Source organism: Odontesthes bonariensis, chromosome 14 (genome assembly GCF_027942865.1).
Source record: "Odontesthes bonariensis isolate fOdoBon6 chromosome 14, fOdoBon6.hap1, whole genome shotgun sequence".
Taxonomy (NCBI): Eukaryota; Metazoa; Chordata; class Actinopteri; order Atheriniformes; family Atherinopsidae; genus Odontesthes; species Odontesthes bonariensis.
This window is the reverse complement of record NC_134519.1, coordinates 27,967,636-27,991,683: the sequence shown is the minus strand read 5'-3', so window position 1 is coordinate 27,991,683 and position 24,048 is coordinate 27,967,636. Positions and strand designations below refer to the sequence as shown.

The 24,048-nt window shown below is 41.1% G+C and overlaps 1 protein-coding gene across 1 annotated transcript in view; it reads right to left on the bottom strand.

Moving 5' to 3' along the window:
* The window catches only part of LOC142399534 (sodium channel protein type 2 subunit alpha-like), a 40,675-nt gene extending 20,732 nt beyond the window's left edge, over positions 1-19,943 (bottom strand). Inside the window, exons 1-12 of the mRNA XM_075484260.1 lie at positions 19,677-19,943; positions 18,245-18,363; positions 16,881-16,970; positions 15,409-15,537; positions 14,347-14,438; positions 14,003-14,245; positions 13,839-13,902; positions 3,570-3,711; positions 1,580-1,781; positions 1,284-1,481; positions 849-1,198; positions 555-702 (exon numbers count right to left, since the gene is read on the bottom strand). Of these exons, the coding sequence (XP_075340375.1) occupies positions 555-702; positions 849-1,198; positions 1,284-1,481; positions 1,580-1,781; positions 3,570-3,711; positions 13,839-13,902; positions 14,003-14,245; positions 14,347-14,438; positions 15,409-15,537; positions 16,881-16,970; positions 18,245-18,363; positions 19,677-19,943 (2,044 nt within the window). The remainder of the gene's footprint in view (positions 1-554; positions 703-848; positions 1,199-1,283; positions 1,482-1,579; positions 1,782-3,569; positions 3,712-13,838; positions 13,903-14,002; positions 14,246-14,346; positions 14,439-15,408; positions 15,538-16,880; positions 16,971-18,244; positions 18,364-19,676) is intronic.
* Between the last annotated feature and the right edge of the window lie 4,105 nt (positions 19,944-24,048).

Below are 24,048 nucleotides of genomic sequence, written 5' to 3'. Positions count from 1 at the left end.
TTAGCAAAAAATGTGAAAATAGGAGAGGAGACCTTGCTCTTTCTCAATGTAACAACATTAGCTTACCAAGACTGCCAAATTAACTCATTTGTGTGTAAAAATGTATCTATTTAATTTGTCAAAAAGAGAACAAAACCACAGTGTAAAAACAAGCTTGGTTTTTAGGGAGATTTAAAGTTTGGGTGGCTCAACCTTGATATATATCCAAGTAAGCCACATCAAGTCTTTGTGCTGAGCTGAAATAACATCCTGTAGGTTAAAGGGATATTTAGTTCTGTGCTGTGGCCTTTTGTTAAATACATATGAACAGTCAGCGTCTTGCCTGCAGCACAGTGGTTAGGGCGCTCTCAGTTTGGAGAAATTCTTACTGGATGCTAAGCTAACTACTAAGACTGGGGTCGACAGAGAAGCAACTTCTCAAGGTTATTCTCAAATGTTCACAAGGTTGAACATTTAATAGATAAAATGAAAGTGGGATTTTTCTTGTTTGTAAACTCATGCAAAGAATTAAAAATATTTTTCCCGCTATTCTTTTACATATCAAATGAACTCACCATCCATGGCATCACTAAGAAAGCTGACAGAGCTTAGGCCTCTTTTCCTTTGCACCAAAGAATGCTCCGTTGCGGTGGGGGAAGGCTGGAGAAGAGATCTGGGAGCTGTGTCCTCAGTAATGCTGGGCTTCTGGTATACAGAAAGTACCTAAAGAATCAAATAAAAATGCTGTATTTGTTTTGTCATCTGTAAGGCTGATAATCAAAATCAAGTTTTTCTCCACCCTAATAAACACATACGTATATATATAATTTGATTTTTCAGGATGGTGTGATCAGACAAGTCGCACTCACTGTGTCCTCCCTGACTCTCTCCATGCTGTGAGCTGGCATGGGTGTAGGGGTGAGCAGACCCATGGTGGTGACTCCATTCTGGTCCAGGGAGATGTTCAGTCGACCGTTGATATTGAGGCTGGGTGTGAAGACTTGGGAGCAGTGGCTCCTAACACTGCCTGCCCTCCTCTTCCAGGGTGTGGCCATTGAATTGGTGCGACTCCTGAAAACATCCCCATGACAGCTGTACTCATCATCCCCAAACTCAGCTTCTGAGTTGTTACGAACACGGAAAGAGCTGAAGATACTGTTCTGGCTTCCTCTCCTGGTGCTGAGGGGGTGAGAAGAGAGCGTAGCCAGCAGAGGGTGGACTGGCAGGGGGGACAGAGGAGGCTACAGAGGGACACAAAGGTTGCATTAGCTGCTATGACCTATAGCATCAAATAGGCTCTAGACTATGTTTGCTGTACTGTACCACAGCATCCTCCACAGGGTCCAGTTTCTCCTCAGCAGCCTCCCCTGCTGTTTCCTCAGACAGAGTCCTGTGGGATCTTCTTCTTCTGCTGCTATTGCGCCGCATGCTTTCTGTCTTTAGACAGAATGGAGACAGCTCTGGGGACAGAACTGAGTCTGTCTCCTGTGCTTGTCTTTTGGCTGCCAACTTTACACAAAAGGAAATCACGTTACAGAAGATTAGTGATGTCTTTTGTCTTTAACTCGTAAGCATATACACAAATGTGAAAATCCTGCACCTACTCTTTGCTCTCGTCTGAGATGCTCCATAGCAAGCTGAAATTCCCTCTCTTTCTGCCAGGCCTCTGCAATGGTTGCCTGATTCTGCTCCTCGTAGGCCATGGCCACTACAGCCAGGATCAGGTTGACCAGGTAGAAGGAACCAAGGAAGATTACCAGCACAAAGAAAACCATGTAGGTCTTCCCTGCTGAGCGCAGAGTCTGAGGGAACCATGATATGAATCAGTGATAACAAATTCCCATCTTAAAAAAAAACTTCTGTAATAACCAGCATTTGTATGGTTAGGAATGGCTATAACCAACAACAGAAAACCACATTAAATCCCTATTGTTTCCCTGAAATCGTGGGAAAAGTAAAGTAAATCCTATTTCAATTCTTAGTTTTTTTTAGACACAACCTCAATTGAACAACAATACATGACATATTGCACAGTGTCATTGTTTATTTCACTAAAACTCATTCAAAATCAACCAAGCTTTAGCTGTCAGATGGATTGCCTTTGTGTGATGTGACTCTAGAATACTTTGGTATACAGAGGACTTTATGGTTGACTCAGTGGCTGCAAAGTGCATGAGTCCCGTGTCTGCAAAACAAGCCCAAATCATCAGCCCTCCACCACCGTGCTGGACAGTTGGTATGAGGTGTTTGTGCTGATATGCTGTCTTTAGTTTTTTACCAAATGTAGTGCTGTGTGTTATAATCAAACATCTCAACTTTGGTCTAAACTGCTCAAAGGAAATTTGTTCTAGAAGTCTCAAGGTTTGTTCAGATGTAACTTTCCAATCCTAAGCAATGCTGCCACGTTCTTTTCAGAAAGAGTAGAGGCTTTTTTGTTCAGCCCTTCCAAACAAGCCATCTGAACACTGAACAGTCTGACCTCAGGGTGAGCTTACTGGAACGTCCACTTCTGGGAAGATAAGCTACTGCCTTGAATGTTTTCCACTTGTGAGTAATCTTTCTCTCTGTAGAATGATGGATAAATAGTTTGGGAATGGCCTTATAACCCTCCTCTGATGGCCAGCAACAATTGCGTCTATGATCATTCTGGTGTCTTTCCTCCTTGGGATTGTGTTAACACACACCTGAATACTTCAGAATAGCAAATTCCCAAAATTTCTGCTTTTATAGAGGTGCTCACACTTGCTGATGATCAGTTAATAATATTTACACCGGTTTAGCACCTGAAACACTGCAGTACTTCCACTCTAAATTCCTTTTGAAGCAGTATACTTAGTTTCCCACACTCTGCCTCTGCATTTTGCTTGTTTTTTGTTGAAAAAAATGACACAGTGGACTATTTCACGCGTGGTTGTTTATCTTAGGTTGTGTTGACCTAATTTTAAGACCTAATAAGGACCAGGTAATATTCTTGTTATTTTCTGATATGTGAAACTTTAGAGTTGAAAAGCATACTTTCTTTTTCACATGACTAAAATCTTTATTGGGTTTGACAACTATAGAATAATATCAGTTAGATTCACTCATAGTCAAATTCATTTTGAATAGTGTAAGAATATAGAGTTAGTATAAAAACGTAACTATGAGCTTTGAGTAGAAAGTCTGAATGAACTGCGTTTATATAAAATATAGTATAGGCATATGATATGTAACCTGAACGGTGAGTGATTACAATAACTAAAATAGAGTATCTTATAACCTGTTTAACTATTGCTTAAGTTTAATGTAACTTATTTGAGCTAAGTTGACTAGGTGAGGTAAACACTGCCAGTTACAAAAGATCCAGGCTTTGAAAGGGTTTTTTTGAATATTTGATAGAGTAAAACTATTACAAAAATATTCCACATCCCATATTGAGGACCAAACTAGTGTTCAATCCCAGTTTGTACCATTTGGCCCCTACTCCAGGTAAAAACAAGACGATGAGATCAAGTGGGGGATATACGGGGATGAACTGGGATTGGGCCCAAATCTCTGAGGTTAAAATTTCACAATACTGATGGATAAAAACTAATATTCTAAATTTTCACCTGGTGAAACAGCTCTTCCCAGTAGTCTTGGGTCATCAGTCGGAAAAGTGCCAGAAAGGCCCAGCCGAAGGTGTCAAAACTGGTGTAGCCATAGTTGGGATTCCTTCCTACTTTTAGGCAGTCAAATCCATCTGGACACTTCCTGTAATGCACATTGATTTAAGAGGCAGAAGACAGATTTTTGGACAACTGGACTGAGTAATACAGGCTGAGGACAGCTACATCAAGAGCAGCCAAGACAGATATAGTTTGCACTCGCTTGCAAGCTCTTTTATCGGAGTTAAAAATGTCTCCAGTATCTATATGTGGCCCCGCAGCTTTTGACTTCACAGGCAAGAGAAGCAGATGAGACTGTAAATGCATGTACTGCTATCATCACCACTGTTTCAACTGAAGAGGGCACTTGAAATATATCTCAGTGAGAGGCACTAAAATACACCGCAGCGAAAGGGATTACGCTGAGCCAGATGGATGTCAAACTGCAGTTAAAAAAATTTTCGGCAGGATGCCTTCATCCATGATATTCATTGTGCGCATTGTGGCATTACAGAAAATATTTAAGTACAGCAGCTGAGAACAAGCTGGACTGCCACGTCAATCAGAGTGTGGAATAATTTCATAATGGCCGGCAAACATCTGGGCGGGAGAGCACTGCTGTGAGAACAGCTGTGGATCTTAGCAACCATCTGAACAGGAATTCTGAGTAATGTCCAGCAGGGAGGACAGTGAAGGCTGCGGGAAACCAGAGACATCTTCCTGTCAAGCTGTCCCACTGCTTGGCAGCTGCACCTGTCACTGATCTGATCACCTCTTTTAATCAGTACGACCAAACATACAGGATGATGATATGACACAATAGTTTGCACATTCACTTTAGATATATAGACAGATTACTTTTGTTGTCGTTGACCATTTGACGTTATTTATTGAACTTACCCATTATTTATACCACAACGCCTTAGTTTCCAGTATTTTATGTTGTTTTCAAAGGAATATCTGTCCATCCTAAAAAAGAATGAATTAATCTACGTGATATCTAAAAAATGTGTAGATTAATCGACGATGAAAGTAACCTCTGCACCTCTATTCATTTCTATGTAACGGCATAGCCTATCTATGGAAAACAGTGCCAACATGAAAGCTAATGAATTTCATTGCTGTCATCAGTGGGCCTTATAGCTTTGAACAAATGAAAAAACACTGCCCTATGGTCTGCTCTGGTCTGCTATAGCTGAAAATAAAAAGAAAGCACGTTATTGGACGCAAATTGAGCAAAACCCCCCCAGAGCAAAGGAGAAGTCTTTTTCAGTAGCCTATTTTGAAACTCTTTCGTTGGCTGTGACAAACTGCATTAAGACAACCAAAGAAATACAGATGTGTCATTGTTGGGTCTAACACGAGCATAGAATAGTTAGACGAATAGTTCACAACATAAAAACCTTTGAACAAAAAAAGGTGCTATAAAGTTTGTCTTTAAAGCCGCAGTCTGCAGGATTTGTTGTTGTCATACGTAAAGTCCTAATTTTTGGCATTTAAAGAGTTTACATGATCTATCAGAACGCTTGAAGTTGAAAACGGTGACCTCCGTAGTCGCAAAATGCAAGAAATGCTTATTTTTTAACCGAAAAATAAAAAGTTATTCAACTTCCTGTCCCGCCCCTTCAAAACACATGAGAACTCGTGCACGTAGACGTGCACGCCAGATGCGCCTACACGACTCCTCATTCATCAACTCACCTGTCATTTGCGATCATGGAAGACACAGTGGCCCTCATTTATCAAGCCGTCGTAGAAAGCATCGTATATATGAGCGGAGAACTCGTCGTACGCAGAGGCTCAAGTGAGATTTACAGAACATGCGTACCACACCAATCCCATCGTAAAACCGAGCGGCTGTTGATAAATCCGGCGGCTGAAATCCATCGTAATGATCCTAACCACGCCTTCTACAAAAGGGGGTTGAGAGGCCGCACCTCTAGAGTTTGCGACATGGATAGACGAAAGGCGGCAAAGAAACGCTGTCAACGCTGTTGACGGCTGGGACGGCTGTCAACAGTGTTGGCGATGTAAATCGCAGACCGGACGAGTTAGGCTATGTATTTTCCCCTACTGTGATGGTCAATAAAATGTGATGAACTCCAGATTAAATGAAATCTAAAATTGAACGATGTTTTACTTTTTCTCCAATAAGATCAGGAAGAAGTGGTCCGATATGAAATTGGCCCAAAAAAGAAGGTCACAGCTGTCCGACGCAGCATGTCGGACAGCGGGGTGGGGGTTGGGGGGGGGTCCGATCCAGGTTTGGATTTGAGTGCCTTGGAGGAGAGGGTGACTGGCCTGATCGGAGCTACGTCCTCATCGGGCGTGCCAGGGAAACTTGACAGATGCGCCCATGTCAGAGCTCAAGAATGGTAAGAATGACTGCACACCCAAGACGTTTAAATAACACAGTTGCTTTAATATTCAACACAAATGAGTTTCCTAATCAAACTAATATTTTTCATTCACAGATGAATCCGAAATGGCGTCCGGGCAACCTGACCCGCGCGACGAATACGCGGCCCCGTCAAAATCCGAAGCCTCTGCCTCTGCCTCTGCCCCCCGGTCTGCAGCGTCACACCGGCCAGCCGTGTTGACCACAGGGGTCCTAGAAAGACAAACAGAGATCGTGAAGTGGATGATGGCTTTAACACACACCATGCAATCTATCGACAGTACATTGAAAGACATAAATGAAACACTGAAGTCACAGAATAAATGCTGAAAGAAATCGTTGTTCTCCTTTCTTTTTTCCTTGAATAACAGAATGCTTACCAAAAGTCAGAATCGCTGAATAAGTTCCTCTCTCCTCCTGAGCGCTCTTGGCTGTGCAGGCTGGTGGAAGGGATCTCTGGGTGCGGGGTCCTCTGGATGTACATCTGGAAATGGCCCTCCATTCTTTTGGGCAATGTTATGGAGATCCCCGCATGCAATAATAATATTGCATACCTTTTCGGGCGTATAGGGTTCCCCCCGCAGCCGAGAGACAGATCCAGCTTTAGGAGCCCTATACACCTCTCCACAGTGGCACGCGTGCGCGTATGCGCAGTGTTAAAGCGCCTCTCCTGTTCGGTGTGAGGGTGCGCGGTTGAATAATGAGCCATCACTCTTCCAATTGTACTACAGTTGTATTTGTTTAATTTATTTAATTTGCGTTTATGTTTATATTTATGTTGAAGTCAAATAAAACATGGGCCTTCTTTGAAGTGATAAGTCTGTAATTTTAACCAAGGGATTTGTTGCGACTCCTGAGCATGCACGCACTAGTGACGCTGCTGTGTTGCAGTCACCGCAAGTCAAAATGGAAAAGTGCGTACACCGGCCTCAGACCTGTCGTGGCGATTTCATCTTTCCTGCGCTCACGATGGATTTGATAAATGCCAACCTTTGCGCAGAAAAGAACGTACACACGACCTACGCACGTTTTTCGTCTTACGCAAGTTTGATAAATGAGGGCCAGTAAGTAGACTAGCCCGTAATGAAGTTCAATAGTCCAGATAAATAAGCGTGGGGACGAGCCTACCTTGTATCGCGCGTGCACAATCGGTGATTGACAGGCAACAGAGCCCAGCTCGTAACCTGATTGGTTACCTTTTACCGGTCCGGTCTGCAATTTTGTAAACAAACCTGCTGGCTTTGGAGGGACCTAGCGGGACATATAGGGAACCTAGAGAACTCATTTTTTTTTTGTATTGGGGTATTTAATGTACTACTTTCAGAATCCCCAGACAGTTCCAGGCATTATGCTTGAAAAAGAGTTGCAGACTGCAGCTTTAATTCATCAACAGAATTAAAGGTTTCCTCTCCCAAAAAGACCAGGGGCCTCATGTACAAAGCGTGCGTACGCACAAAATAGTGGCGTACGCACCTTTTCACGTCAACGATCAGATGTATCAAGAACGAAAAGACCGTGGAAATGTGCGGTGCCTCACGGCAGCTTCAGGGCTGGCGTACGCACGTTTCTGCAGCTGTTGATTGTTTGGCGACACCTAAGGTGATGTTGGGAAACTGTTATAATAAATAAATGTGAAAACAATTAGTCCTCAGACAGTGATGTGCACATTTGAGACACATGAACAATTAATACTGATAAACAATTAGTACACCCATGTGTCTCCATTTACAGAGTGGATATAAAAGCATGCGCAAAGTGGTGCAATGCATACCATTAAAAACAATGGCTGCTTTAAAAGTATTAGAAGACTTTGCAAATGGTGCAATTCCAAGAGAGCGTGTGTTCACTACAACAGAGAGTATTAGCTGGCATATGATGGCGACTGATTACTCATTAGCCGTTTTGAGGGAAATCCTCCTAGAACTGTGCGCAGAGCTGCGGCCGGCGTTAGAGCGCAACACAGCGAGGAGCCATGCGCTGCCTGTGCTCACAGGTGATGTGCACACTGGGGTTCCAACCGGAGCATTCCAGGGGCAGGTGGCCAACCAATTGGGACTGTGCCAGCCGAGCCATGCCAGCCGTGTGGGACAGAATTATCCGCATCTCAGCCACGTATATCAAATCCCCAACAGGCCAACATTAAAGCTCAATTTGAAGCGACAGCCGGTTTTGTAATCGGAGCTATCGACTGCGCACACATTGCTATAAAAGCGCAATCACATGATGAATTTGTATGTTAACAGGAAACATTTTCATTCATATGTGATGCGTAAATGCAATTAACCAACATTGTGGCGAGGTGGCCTGGTTCAACGCACGATTCATACATTCTGAGTAACAGCATCGTTGGGAACAGACTACAAGGTGGCACTGTGCGCGATGGCTGGCTTCTTGGTGAGTAACTTTATTCTTGTAATGATCCTAATATTATTCCCGTGACGCGCATTGAGTATGTGCGCCCCCAGTTTCTATCCCGTCTTCACAGCATCATTATTATATTATATATATTAGTCGGTGGTTAAATTTAGTTTCTTGCTGTTTTTTGCTGGTTAAACTTCAGTTTAAGATCTTTCTAACAAGCCCCTGATCGTCTCTGTGGGCAAATGTTAATAACCCCGTGCGTAAAGTGTGAAATGTCTCAATCAGCCTCACCTTTCCCCCGGCGCACTTCTGCACGTTACTGTATGAACACGTTGTTGTGAGTTACACAAAAACATCGGTATTTAGCTTGGGGGTGTTATAAATTGGTTTTATTCTTAGACTTCAGGATAATCAGAGTCACCCACATGAGCTCCCACCACCCCATGAGAGAGCAGTGTCACCCATTGTTGCGCCGACTCTCAAAACAGAGTCGGTCACCCCCCCCCCCCCCCCCCCCCCCCCGCCTGTTTTGGCCACACTGCAGTGGTGGGCAGCCAGTCTCCGCTTCACCTCCACCTTAATGTCGGACCACTTCTTCTTCACCTCTGCTTGTGAGGCTTCTCAGACCCCCCAGCATTGACAGCCTCAGGCTCTCCCACCCACTCCTCTTAGTTTGCTGCTTATGCCGGAGGAGGACAGCGTGCCGAAGAACACATTTTAGCAGGCCTTCACTTCAGAAAGTAGCACCGACATCTAGCTTTTCGTGAAGTTCTTTTTTCCCGACTTATTCATTCTTTTTTCTTTATTTTCTGATCGTACACAGAGGGGAATCGCAGGTTCAGAGCTCATTTAAATGTTATTTGCGTATTTAAGTAGGGGCGTGGACAGGGAGGAGTCGGGTGCTCCGACATGTGCGCTCAATTCCACGTTGATTGGGATGTACAAACGAAATGTGCTTGGATTAATGCATGCGCACAGATTCGTACATCCGACGTTGGAGGGCATTTTGGTTTGAGCGTACGCCATGTTTCAGTAGGAAATCCACGCAAGTCTTTGTACATGAGGCCCCAGGAGAAACTCATCCATGCATTCATCTCCAGTAGACTCCATCACTGTAATGCTCTTTTAACTGGACTTCCCAAAAAGAGCATTAAACATTTGCAGCTCATCCAGAACGCTGCTGCTAGAGTTTTAACCCGGACTAAGAGATCTGAACACATCACACCAGTTTTAAAATCTTTACACTGGCTTCCAGTCAGTCACCGAATAGATTTTAAAAGCCTGCTGATGGTTTACAAATCCCAGAACGGTTTAGTGCCAAAATACATCTGTGATATGTTCAGAGAATATAAACCCAGCAGAGCTCTTAGATCCAAGGACTCAGGTCAGCTGGTCCAGTCCAGAGTCCAGACTAAACATGGAGAAGCAGCATTTAGCTGTTATGCTGCAAACAAGTGGAACAAACTGCCAGTGGAGATTAAACTTTCACCAAATGGAGACATTTTTAAATCCAGGTTAAAAACATTTCTTTTTTCATGTGTCTATGCATGAAATATGCACGATATCTTTTACCTTATCTAGACTGTTCCTTGTTTTTAAATTCATTTAAATTATTTTAATTGTTTCTCTTTATATTCTTTTATGTATTTTTAATGCTTCTTCCACTCCCTGCTGCAATGCTTTTATTTTATGTAAAGCACTTTGAATTGTTTTGTACATTAAATGTGCTATACAAATAAATTTGATTTGGTTTGATTTGTTAAAGGTACCTGTATTCTCATTTTCAGCAATCTCATATATTTTGCAACAAATAACATGTGACATGGACCTAATAAACAGCATTTATGTTTAGTGTATGTACTGTACAGTGATAATACCTTCTGACTCATAAGCTACAACTACAATCTCCCTGGAATGGTTCATGCAATGTCCTACTTTGTGTGTCATGATAACAGCTGAAAAACACGTTGAGGTGCATGTTTTACCCCAACTACTAATTCCATTAGGGTTTGATTGAATAACTTCTTTTCATGCCACAATTTCCATTGGTTTGTTAGCAGATATGGGTTGTAGCAGTTGTCAGACTGTGAGGCGGTTATCCTGAATTCCTGACAGTATCAGGATTTTATTCGAGGATTGTGTGACAATATTGCCAAAATTCTCTCAAGTTGGTCAAGGTTTGCTTGGGAAAATGCAAAATCACAATGTATTCCCAGCTATAGGCTCTGGTTGTTACTCAGATAACCTTTGCAACATTCTGTAGAGGTTGATGATACAGGTATGACAGGGTGACATCAGGTATTTCTTTGAAAAAGGAAAACTTGGGTGGTGGTTCCACTTTTAAGTTGGGAAGGCCGAAATGTTCAAAGTTTGCAGGGACCACTCTCCTCAGCTTCCCTGGGACACTGGGAACACTGCTTGAGAAATTCTATGGATGGATAACTTTTGTTGACAAATCTTCAAACCACATATATTCGTGTAATTTCTCCATGCACTGTTGCCTTTAAGCAGCTACATTATTATGACATGAGACTCCTTTTGCAATTAGATACTGTTGTAAAAACAAGGAACCTGTGTGAGTAACGTCCTGCAGGTTTCTATAGTAACCGAACACACATTCAAATCACATGTCCTTTACATCATCCCAACCATTTTTTACACACGTTTATGTTTGGATGAGGGACTTAGCAAGAACATGGTAAGTGATTTCACATTGCCTGAAAATGAGCGGGAATCTGTGGCTTCCTGAAATAAAAACATTTGCAAACAATCAAAATGTGAGATACACATTTGCAATTTTATGTAACCAAAGCAATGCTGCATTAAAGCTGTTTGCAACACGTTTACATTTTTAGAAGTATTATCTTTGAGGGCATGACAGCAATTTCCTGCAGTTTGTACACAGAGCAGCAGAGGGACATCTGCCTTTTCTTTTTCCCGGCTAAGGCAAAAGCGGTGGGTTTCCACGCTTGCACCAGTCAAGGGCAAAAATTGAAAACATCTACACAATCAGTAATAATCCTTAATGCACAGTGGCTTTAAGATGTGAGAGGATAAGCGTTTGCCTGAACTCTACAGTAGAAGCAATGAAAAACAGCCTGGACCTTTGAGCAAATCGTTTATCACAAACTTGTTGACGGGGCTGAAAATATCATTTGAATATGCATGGGTGTGTGCACGCGTGCCCTGTTGCGTCTGTGTGTGTTTGTGTGCCTGTGTGCAACAGCGTGTGTCATCATAACGTACCCAAAGCTTTAATTTGGAAATCTACTCAGGGATTACTTGTTGGAATACACTCAAAAGATTAAGCATCCTCTATGTTTTACGTCCTCCATCCTGACCTGCTTAGTATCTTGCCCGTCTCCACAGCAAGCCTCAGAAAGTTTCATGTAAAAAAGTTAAAAGTCTGCTTCAATCATTTGCAAGCAAACACATAAGCTTCCTTATGGCAACCTTAAGGTATGACCTGGCAACCATGTCATGAATTTATGTCACTCTTCATTTGGCAGCAGGAAAAAAGATTAAATGCAATAAACACCATGTTAGTAGTGATGATGCAGCAATGTTAAAATCAAAAGCAGACCACAGGACTAATTCTCTGAGAGCTCATTAGACAACGTAAAGGGTTAAACACAAGGAGAATTGAGATCATTCACAATGAGCTCTTTGAGCTCCAAAAATAGCTGAAAAAAGAAAGTTCAGCTGCAGGTGGAACAGCTGTACAGGTCATAAGAGTAGCCTGATCTTACTAACCTACTATATAGAGGAGTATATGACATCACTTCCTCCCGAATGCCCTCAAATGTATCCTCTTTTCACTCTGACTTCATCACAAATTACTGGATCAGATTTTACTTCTTGAGAGATTAAGTTCCTGTGTTTTTGGAGGAGAGGTTACTGAATGGGATTAAAAACTACAGAGCGGCTGCCCTCCCATGCATGACTGTGACTGACTGGCTCCATCTTGTATGTAACAAGAAAGAAAAACAAAAAAAACAATTTAGTTTGTCCCTTGGCTGGTCTTTCTGTGGAAAAGACAGCTGTGGCAACCATGTCATCCTTTTCTATTAAACATTAACAACTAAAATTGTATGTACACACAGACACACACACACACACACACATATATATATATATTTCTTTGTTCTAAAACAGGATTACTACAACTGCCTCTTTTTAAGAGGAAAACAGTACTGTAAATTCTTGTAATGTCAAAATAAAGTAGTATATTCAGCACCACACACTCCACAAATGTGCAATAACCTCTCTGCTGTCTGCAGAGGAAAATCAACTTCACCAGAGACCGACTGTTGCCAAACCCGTTATCAAAAAAGCTCTTCCAGCTGGAGAAAGCAAATGGTTAAAAAGTGAAATTAAACTTCTGCTTGAAAGGTTTTGATGACCAATTCACTTTTACTCTTTGAAAGTGAATGGCACAACCAAAACAGCTGTTTGCAAAGCTTACAGTATATTATTCATTAGTGCCATGGATGGAAGATGCAAATACTGAACCAGCTGTCTGAAATAAGGCGAAGGGGAAAAAAAAACAACACATGTGCACCAAACTTTCCTGCACACACTTAATGTTAATCGCAAACTTTCTTGGTTTTCATCCATTACCATGTGATATTAACAAGAGCACCTGATAGAGGTCGTTTGTTGAAGCTGCAGGATTTCAGATTCACACAGATGGGCATTTGGCTCAATATAACCCCTTGAACTGGGCCTGGCAGTGGCAGAGTCGCACTGTTGTGCTTGTTTCGAAAGCATTTGGATTTACAGGATTATTCCGTGCATAGGCTGAGTAGCAATATTTTGATGGTTTCACACTGTACTACATTTGATTGGTAACAAAGCCCATCACTCCACTAGAAATACATCATCTATGCATCAACATATACACTAACTGACATCTCATCTGGGACAGCAAATGTAGAACTGCCAAGACTTAACACTGGCTGTTTGGTTTCCATCTTGTAAGACAAAAGTTGGTTGATCAATAGTTGTGGCTTGAAGGCATCACTCAAGTTTCTCGTCTAAACAATGAAAGAAAATCCGTCAAAAGGGACCCGGTAGATGCAAGTTAACCTAATCATGTCATAGAGCTTTTCAGATGATGAAATCTCCAAAGACCCCACTCTCCAGCTGGCAACTCAGCATTTCTGAGTAAAAGGGTCCAGTGGAGCCCGAGTGATAATCCTCACCACATGACATCTTGTAGCCTCTCTCACACTGCACCCGGCCCTCTGATAAGATCATTCCTCAATACATCCCTCTGAAGTGTCATGCTGAATATTTAATGCAGACAGGAAATCGTTTGCTGTGTGTGTTTTTCGTACTGAGCCTGGTGTTCAAACTTGTCTATCCTATTGTACACTTGACATGTATGGGATCAAGAGCCATTGGATGGTACACATTTAGATATTATGCAATATCCTGCAACTGATAAACAAGTGGAGCAAACATTCACTCACCCTGCATCATTTCCGTATCCACATATTAAGGCATCCTTTGCTCCTTCAACTTTGTAAAAATTATCTAAAGAAAGAGGAGCAACAAGTTCAAGTTTAGGCTTATTAGATCACGTAGATGTTATAATATTCAGAGCACTGCTTTCTCAACTGCTGTTATATCTGACCTTCATTGCCTAGGAAGTCTGCAGGTGAGCTCCAGGTTCTGTTGTTGCAGATGAAGGATGTGTTGGGGCTATACGAGGAGTTGATGCAGTGCTCAAGGCTGCGGACACACTTCTGTCGCAGGAGCCCCATGAAGAGTTGCAGGCCAATCAGGGCAAATACACTGAGACAGAAAACGGTCAGGATCATCACATCGGCCAGCTTCTTCACGGACTGGATCAGAGCGCCGACAATGGTCTTTAGACCTTGATGGTGCAGAAAAAAATGAATGCATTCATTTGTATTCCATTTGGACATAACTGGAAACCAGACAGGAAACAGAGAAATGATCCAATGGTTGTTTTACCTGGAATAACTGAGATAGTTTTCAGTGCTCGTAGTACTCTGAAGGTTCTTAACGCAGAGACATTTCCGAGATCAACAAATTCTGTGACATAGCTGGAATTTGATACAAAGAACAGGGAGATTTTTCTGTCAAAGGATCCAAGTTTATATGAATACATACTTAAAGGTACATTTGTCATGTTGTCAGACAGAAATTCAATGATCTATGTCATAGTATTCCAATGAAAATGAATTTCATAGCTTCCTTGTTTCATCACCTGTACATATATACAACAGTGAGTAAATGTATTGTAAAATTAGATACACAGGTCCCAGAGAATGATACTTTACTCAAGAAAGTCCCAGGTTTGAATGAATTAGCACATTTTTGACCACTTATGAGTACAATTGAAAATGGAATATCATTGATCACCATTCTGGTTCCGATTCTTCATATTCATTCCGATTCTAATTGGTTCTTCCTTCCCCTTTTAGCTTTGTTTTTGGTCACCACAATGTGATTCGTACCTGTCGGATGAAATGACTTACCTGACTGAACCATAATTAATGAAAAATTAATTCATCGAGGAGAGTTATGACAGCTTTCAGTGTGTCTATATCTGATTAAAGCGGTTTTGTCTTGCTGTTTTCAAAGAAAGTGAACGTTCCATCAGGTTGATTGGTGTCAGGCAATGCAACAACATGGAGAGGTCATCCATCTAATCTGCCACCTGAGTCAGTTCACACAGCCCTGTAGCCTTTACTAAAGGCTCGCTGCTCACAGCTATTCAAATCACCACAAAACATTTATCTTTTGTATTCATCTTTATTGATAACCACGGGTTCATGGTGATGATGATATAACTGGGAAATTTCTCAAGATTTTTCTTTTTATGCTTATCATTACAGGCCGCACATAAACTGCTTTCAAGACAGACAGCGAATTCTGAATTATGGTGGAATTTTTTTTTATCAGATGTTTCTCTGGGAATTTTCACACACAACATTACAATGTAGGTTAAATGATTGCAAAAGAGACAGATTATCAGCTTTTTGGTGGATTATGAATGATATTGCTACTCACGCCATGACAATGACAATGAAGTCCAGCCAGTTCCACGGGTCTCTCAAGAATGTGAACGGCACGATGCAGAATCCTCTCGCAAATATCTTTATTAACGACTCAAAAGTGTAAATGCCAGTAAATGTGTACCTGGAAAATATCGATGGAAGAATATGCAGCTTTAGCTCTGAATTTAATGTTGCACAGGAACAAATCTTAGCTTTAAAATGAATCACAACAGTAGCAGCAAGGCCCGAAATGATTTACAGAAATATAAGAATGGGGGACTGATGCCACTCGCAGATTACGTGCAAAATATGGAGTGACACGATGAAACAGTTTAAAACAACATAATAACTACTACTATGTTCAATCTTGAGATCAAAGATGTAAGTGTAAGCAAAGCTACCCCCAGGAGCCAGTTTTCTTTTCAGTCCTCAAGCTAAGCTGAGCCATATTTAACTTACAGATGTGCAACCTTGTTTCTGAAATTTAGGATGCTGCCTAAAATGCTGTAGAAGATTGAGGCTCAGGAGGTGGGGTGCTTGCTCTTCAATTGCAGGGTTGCTGTTGCAATCCCCTACCTCTCTAGTCAACAAGTATCCTCAAGCCCATGATGCTTCCCAATGTTTTTTTTGCTTTGAAGTCAATGTTGATTGAAAAAAAAAAGCGTATCCTACATGAATGAAAAGTAATTCTTGTATTTAGGGTTAAAGTGGATCTTGGAAGTGTAGCAGTGACATGGCGGTTAGTACTGTCCCAGCAAAGCAAGAAAGTCCCAGGTTTGAATCGTATTTTGCGTCTTTCTTTGTGGAATTTGCATGTTTGCCCTGTTCCTGCATGGGTTGTTTACTTGTACTCTGGCTTTCATCCCACAGTCCAAAAACATGCATATGAAGCTAAGTCGTGATTCTTAATTGACTGAAGACATAAGCGTGCATGGCCTGTGTTGACCCGGTGACCTGTTTAGGTCATACCCCGTCTCTCGCCCTGCGACTGCTTTAACCCCCGTAATGACTGTAGCTCCAGAGGTAGAGTGGTCATCCCTCAAATTTTGTCTTCAACTGATTATAGGGTTAAAATGATTTACAAATCAATACCTTCTATTTCTATTTACATTCTGGGCAAGTAACATTCACATTTATCAGAATTTAATTACACAAGCTGCAAAAAGAAAATGACAAAAGCCTCTGTGTATGCAGACAGAATATCACATGCTAGTGAGACCCACTGATGCCGAACATCATGCATAGAATGGTACTCCTCAAGATGTTTTAAATGCTTTTTCCCATTCCACAGCACATGTTTTCTGCAGCATGCAAACGTGGCTTTTCGTGTGCCGTAAACATCACATGCATTATATACTTACGTGTCAACTACTTCAGTAGTCACTGATAAAGCAACAAACCCCAGCAAACTCCATATTAGAACACATGTAACACAGTTTAGCATCAGATTACAGCTCAAGAACTGCGAAAAAGGTATTTACTTACTCCAGATATTTGGTCCACGTTGGCGGATCAGACATGGCCATGAAGAAACAGTTTGTCAGTATAGTGAACATTATGAAATAGCTGAACAATGTGGAAAGGGTTAAGGAAAGTGCATTGTAACAGTTTTACTGTCAAATAACATAATCATGATATAATCCCTTGAAATACACCCAAAAGGCTCAACATTGACAAGGTACCCTCAAGTATTGTTACTGTAGTAAATACAAATTAAGTAAAAGAACAAAGCCCAGTTTTTAAAAAGTGTGTAAGATGTAACCAAAAAGAAATGCAATGATCTGTAAATCCCATGAGATAAATGTTCAAAGTGAGACAAATTGGACTACTTTATGAAAAATGTCCCTTCTCTTGGAGTTCTCTTAATGGCATGGCGGTGCATTGGTGCCCTAAAGAACTGAAAACGTGCACCTCTGGAGAGGCAGCACCAGTCTTTAAAGGTAAACACTGGTTCAAGAGCAACATATGACTTTTTTTTTTCAGGGAAGGCCTTGCATATTTCAGCAAGTCAATGCTAAGCCACATACAGCATCTAATACAATAGCATGGCTTCGAAGTAGAAGAGTCCGAGTGCTGAAGTGGCCTGCTTGCAGTGTGGACCTTTAACCAAATGAAAACATTTGGTGCATCATGAAATACAAAAGATGACAAAGAGGACCCGACCCACGACTGATGAGCAGCTAGAATCCTGTATCATAGAAGAATGGAGCAACATTGCTCTCCCAAAGGTCCAACATCTGGTCTCCTTAGTTCCCAGCTGTTTAGAGACTGTTGTTGTCTCACTCTCAACATTTTATGTTTTCTGTGTTCTGTTGGGAATACAATATTGGTATATGAGATTTGCAAAGCATTGCATTCTGTTTTCCATTTACACTTTACACAACATCTACAACATTGTTGGTGTCAAAAATGGTGTTTTTGAAAAATTCTGAATACGGTTAAGAACTTTTTTTTTTTTAAATGCTTGAATATTGGAAAAAAATCCAATAAAGACGTATGCAGCAGAAACAGAGAAATGTTCCAAATCTGACAGTATTACATGTAAGGAGTGGAATCTAAACTTCATATTATGAAGCTGAAATAATGGCAGGAACTTCAAGTAGTTGGTCCCTCTAAAGACAAACGATTCACAATTTAAAATTCACATCATCTCAGACTTTAATAATTGGTGGTAAAAACTGTTCAACAATATCTGACTGTCTTAATATAACTGCTAGCATATCAATTTTAGCCTCAACTCTTAAAATGTTATGTCTACTCCAGGATAAATATTGTGTATATAAACACAATACCATCTTTCAACAAACTAAACAAAGGCTTGATAGGCACTCGGTAATCAAAAAGGATATGAATGGACTAAAATTTTAATGGAAATTGATCTGATGAAGTGAAATGGACTCAGTAAGTAAAGTGCAGATGGGGCACTGAATCTGAAGATGGCCTTCCCTTTGTTTAGTACTATAAAAGTCTGCAAAAGAAAAACAGAAACAAAAACATTGATTATTGTTGAGAAATATCACATTACACTATATAAATACATTCCCCTGTTATGTAAAGATACTTTTTTTTCGGTCCTGCAGGGAAACTCAACAGCAGCTCTGAGCAGATGTTCGACTGTTTCTTTACTAAGCAGGGATGACAATATAGCTGCAGTTTTGAGTCAGTCTCTCTGTCTGCCATCTGTGTTAACTTCCACTTCCAGCTAGGGAGGCCAGTTGAGATAATGGAGGCAACTCCAAAGCAGGCGGACTGTTTCCCCAACAGATGTGGCATTTATTTAAATATTTTTTCCGTCTTTGGATAATCCTCCCATCCAGCAGAGCATCACATGCCAAAACAAAGAGACCCTGAGAATGAATGCCATGTCCTTTTTTCATCTCTCCGTTAATGGGCGGAAGCCTGATCTACCAGCTCTGCAAATCAAAACTTGCTAATCCTGTTTCTGCATCCACTAGAGAGCTAAAGAGATGCATTCGCACGGCCCACGTCTCAGCAAGCGGCTCCAAACAACCGCTTAGGACATTCAGTGACAACTTCAGCTAATTTGAAGGATCATATAATGTTAACAAGCCCAAAGAAAAGTTTTATGTATCTATCATTCAACATGCGTGTAAAAAAGAAAAAAAACAACAACAATCAAGCTGTATAATAGCAACCTCAACAGGTTTTTTTAGATGCAATTCTTTAAATGTGGGTGAATAAAATAGTCAGAATCATACACCAAAGTTGACGTGATTCTTTTCTGTAAACCCAAATGCTCAAAGCAATTCATTATCTTGAATTATTTTTAAAATGATGATAAATAAAATAATTTGATCATTTAAAGTTAGTTAAACAAGGTAACTCATCAGCAATGTTGGTGTATGTAATAGGGAAATAATAGGAGAGTATTCATCAGGTTTATTTGAGCATTATCAGGCTGACGCATGCAATCCTAGATTGTACTAAGTCTGATCTAGGAAGACTGAGAATACTTTGTGTTTAATAGCAAAGGCTGTGGACATTTGCTTAAATATCAAGCATGTTCTGTCATGTTATGTAGCTGTGAGTTTGTTCAATATGATCAGGAACTATCAGCCCAGTCTCACAAGAATTTGCATTACAGATGTGTTTGCACAAAATGCAGCTGTGTCACAAGTTTTCCTTTTCCTGTTTTTTATGTGAAGTTTAAAGTGTAAAAATAAATTTTCTTTTTATTACATGTTGTTAAAACATAAAAAACACACACCAACACCATTCAACCCATTCCACAAGTTCTGTCTCCCATACAAAAGCTCTCACCCTCTGGTTCTTGTAGTAAAATGGATCAATGTCTTCCAGAGGCACTCCAACAAGCTCTGCAGGGATGTCACCAAAGATGCGTGGCAGCTGCTTGCCTGCCTCCAGGTCGATCCTGGGTTTGGGTGGCTCTTGGTTCCTCTGAGCCTCGTGGCCATCCTTGGAGCGCTTGGCATGCTCCTCCGCAATCCGCCGCTCCATGGCAGCCAGGGATTCGCGAGTGAACCGCCGCAACCCATCAGGACCCGTTGGTAACAGCATGGCTGCCATCTTTTCATCCTGATTGTTCTGTACTAGAATTTACTCACAGCTGCAGGGAGGAGACGGAAGTGGATGCAGTGAAAAGGGAAAGATGGAAGAAGGTGAGAAAGTTCATGAAAATAAGTGGTGGGTTCAAGCTTGCTCTTGATTCTTGGATGTCTTCTGTCAAATTACCAACCAGCTCAGCTTCGACCAACATCAGATTTTAGAGCCCTTAAATCTGCTTTTGTCCACATTTTACATTAACAGTGGATAAATGTCAACCAGGGCAGCAAAGTGTTTACAAGAACAACGCCACAGATAACTATTTTCTATCTTTTCCACTGGCCTGTGCTCATGTGGATGTAATGTCAAGCTACTTTGCTTTTGGCACAAATTTGATTGCAGGAAAGTGACCCCCAGGGGAGTCGAAGCTTTATATTTTTGGGGTTCGACAGCTGGTTGTAGAAAAAAGACAAGATAGAATAAAGATAAGTTATTTTACACTGGGGAATGGATTATACATTACATCACTTTTTTCAGTGACGTACTTTGAGTCGGAATAGATTTTATTCAATGTTTTTGTGAGCGTAAAAAAGTGCGCATGCAATTCTGACTCCAGCATTCCCAATTCAAGCAAATAGTATCTGATTTTAGTCTGAGTGACTGAAAGAAAAACTGATATGGTCTCATTTTCAGGAAACAAAAAGGAATGCAAAGTGGTGTTAGAGTGATTCAATTCTGAATGTACTGACTTCCACCAGCACATGAAAGAGGTTCTGTAGAAATTTAGAATAATCAATAATGCACTGATCAGGTTCAGTGGCACCATTATAATCCATCAACACAGCAATCAAGAAATAGAGAGAAAAGCCAAATAATCCTATTAAGAATGAATTAATATGTTGTTTATCAAGGAACTGCATGTATCTCCACGAGAGATTTTTTTTTTCCCTAAATACTTGAGTCAAACATTAGATTTCCTCTATGTTTTTTTTAATGGAGACTGTGCTGAGGGGTGGTCCAGAGGCAAATCCAAACCAAAATGCTCAGTCAAACTGAATCCTGAGTCAGATGGATTTAAATCAGAGTTTTTTTTTTTACCAGCTCTACTTTAATAATGGCACACGTCATGCAACTGAAATGAGGGAATCTTCAGAGTGTGAACAACCAGCTACAGTCACAGTGTTTCCTAGAAGCCAGAATGACCTTCTGATGTTAATGGAATGGAGCTGTGTTCATGGGGACACAGAGTAAAGCTCCTTTCTTTCCAAACATTGCTCAACGCCACTTTGTCCCTCCAAATTCTAATGTTTTCTCATCAAGGCCACATTCACTGATTCAATCTAACCTGCTCACCTCTGTCACCAGAAATAAAAATGCTTGTCAAGTTAAGTTTGATGCAGCATCTTCAATTACTTAGACATGTATTGCGACCACTGGCGGGTGCTGAGTATAAACACAATAAAAGTGTTTACAGTCTAATTTCCACATTCTCCTGCAAATACATCGTGCTCGAGATACATGAAATGAAGAAATGTGTTTCCATGCATTGCCTCATTTGATTGTGTTTCTGCATGTAATATACGAAATAGCTATTTACCAACATGTTAGCATAGTATTGTGGTTTTTCATAAATCCAGCAGACCCTGAGCTTCTCTTTCCCCTTTGTTTTGATATGAACTAACTGCTGAAAGGTGTAAAACACATTATACATGTGTTTGGTGCAGGGCACATCGTGCAGTTTGTTTGAAACACAAAACTGATTATTTTTGAGAAAGAAAAGCCGAAAAATGAGATGACAGATAAAAAGAACACCAGTGAATAAGATGAAAGGACCAATTACCTACCAAGGGGGTTAGATCTAGTTAAAATATATACACTATATTGCCAAAAGTATTCACTCACCCACCCAAATAATTAAATTCAGGTGTTCCAATCACTTCAATGACCACAGACCACATAAATTCAAGCACCTCGGCATGCAGACTGCTTCTACAAACATTTGTGAAAGAATGGGTCGCTCTCAGGAGCTCAGTGAATTTCAGCATGGAACCGTGATAGGATGCCACCAGTGCAACAAGTCCAGTCGAGAAATTTCCTCGCTACCAAATATTCCACAGTCAACTGACAGTGGTATTATAACAAAGTGGAAGCGATTGGGAACGACAGCAACTCAGCTATGTGTAAAATGACAGGGCGAGGTCAGCGGATGCTGAAGCGCATAGTGCGCAGAGGTCACCAACTTTTTGCAGTCAGTCGCTACAGACCTCCAAACTTCACGTGGCCTTCAGATTAGCTCAAGAACAGTGCGTAGAGAGCTTCATGGAATGGGTTTCCATGATGAGCAGCTGCATCCATCCATACATCACCAAGTGCAATGCAAAGCGTCGGATGCAGTGGTGTAAAGCACGCCACCACTGGACTCTAAAGCAGTGGAGACTGCGTTCTCTGTAGTGACAAATCACGCTTCTCCATCTGGCAATCTGATGGATAAGTCTGGATTTGGCGGTTGTCAGGAGAACGGTACTTATCTGACTGCATTTTGCCAAGTGTAAAGTTTGGTGGAGGGGGGATTATGGTGTGGGGTTGTTTTTCAGGAGCTAGGCTTGGCCCCTTAGTTCCAGTGAAAGAAACTCTGAATGCTTCAGCATACCGAGAGATTTTGGACAATTTCACACTCCCAACTTTGTGGAAACAGTTTGGGGATGGCTCCTTCCTGTCCCAACATGACTGCGCACCAGTGCACAAAGCAAGGTCCATAGAGACATGGATGAGCCAGTTTGATGTGGAAGAACTTGACTGGCCTGCACAGAGTCCTGACCTCAACACGATTCCTTTGGGATGAATTAGAGCGAAGACTGCCAGCCAGGCCTTCCTGTCCAACATCAGTGTCTGACCTTACAAATACACTTCTGGAAGAATGGTCAAAAATTCCCATGAACACACTCCTGAGCCTTGTGGAAAGCTTGCACAGAAGAGTTGAAGCTGTTATAGCTGCAAGGGGTGGGCCAACGTCATATTAATGCCTATGGATTAAGAATGGGATGTCACTTAAATTCATATGCGTGTAAAGGCAGATGAGCCAATACTTTTGGCAATATAGTGTATTTTAAAAAAAAAAGCAATATCTAAAGTGATCTACTGATATGGTGGAATATGACCTACTGATGAAAGTAACAAGCAATGTGGAATCAAGATTTTAATAAATTCCTTTTTTGCTGTTGTAATAATTTCCCTTATTCTTCCACACTGGTTAAACTGTGTCTCTAAAACTGAATTAGAGCTTGAGTTTCCGGTCCTGTGACCAGTTTTTAGTGTTTAACTTCACTGCATCAAAGAGTGACAGATTATGTGTGGTAGAGAAGTATTATTACAGTTTGAACTGACAGAATTAGAAAGTGTGTTAAATCCAAAGTCTAAATGTGGCACATCTGCGTCATTCTCAAAGATAAACCCTATGGATGGACCTTTAAGACAATTTGCAGGTCAAGAGGAAATGCAAAATAACTATACATTTCAAACCACTTAAAACTCTCTATTGGACGTGAAAAAATCTTAAGTCTACCAGAAGCACATCTGCTTTTGTTGTTATTGACACACATCTCTATGGACTTAAGCTTAAAATGTTTGAATGTCATCTGTTCACACACCAAAGCGACTATCTAATCTCAATAAAGAAAAAACTTTCTCGAACCAAAAATTCACTCCCTTATCCAGTGACAGTGTAATATTTTAACAACTCGGAGAGCTTTCCAAATATTGGATTACATTTCCATGTTCCCCCTTTGACAGAGAACTACCACTGCACCCTTTAAATATCACCAAGCCCTGAGTCTTCCATCTCCTCCTGTCCTGAAATGCATTGATCCCTTTACACATCCAGCCAGACGCTAGTTATCTGCTTTCTCTTGATCTGCTTGTTTGGCCCTCGTCAATCTCAGATCAGCTCGTCTGATACAATAAACCCATTGCTTTCCAATTTGCAGTCACAATGAGGTTGAGGCTTGCGTGCAAAGTCATAAAGCAGATAAACCAGGTTCAGAGCAATGTCACATCTCTGTCATGATGTGGCGGTGCCTGTCAAAACATTCTTAGAAACAGCACATTTCTTTTACAAAAGGAGTGATACATA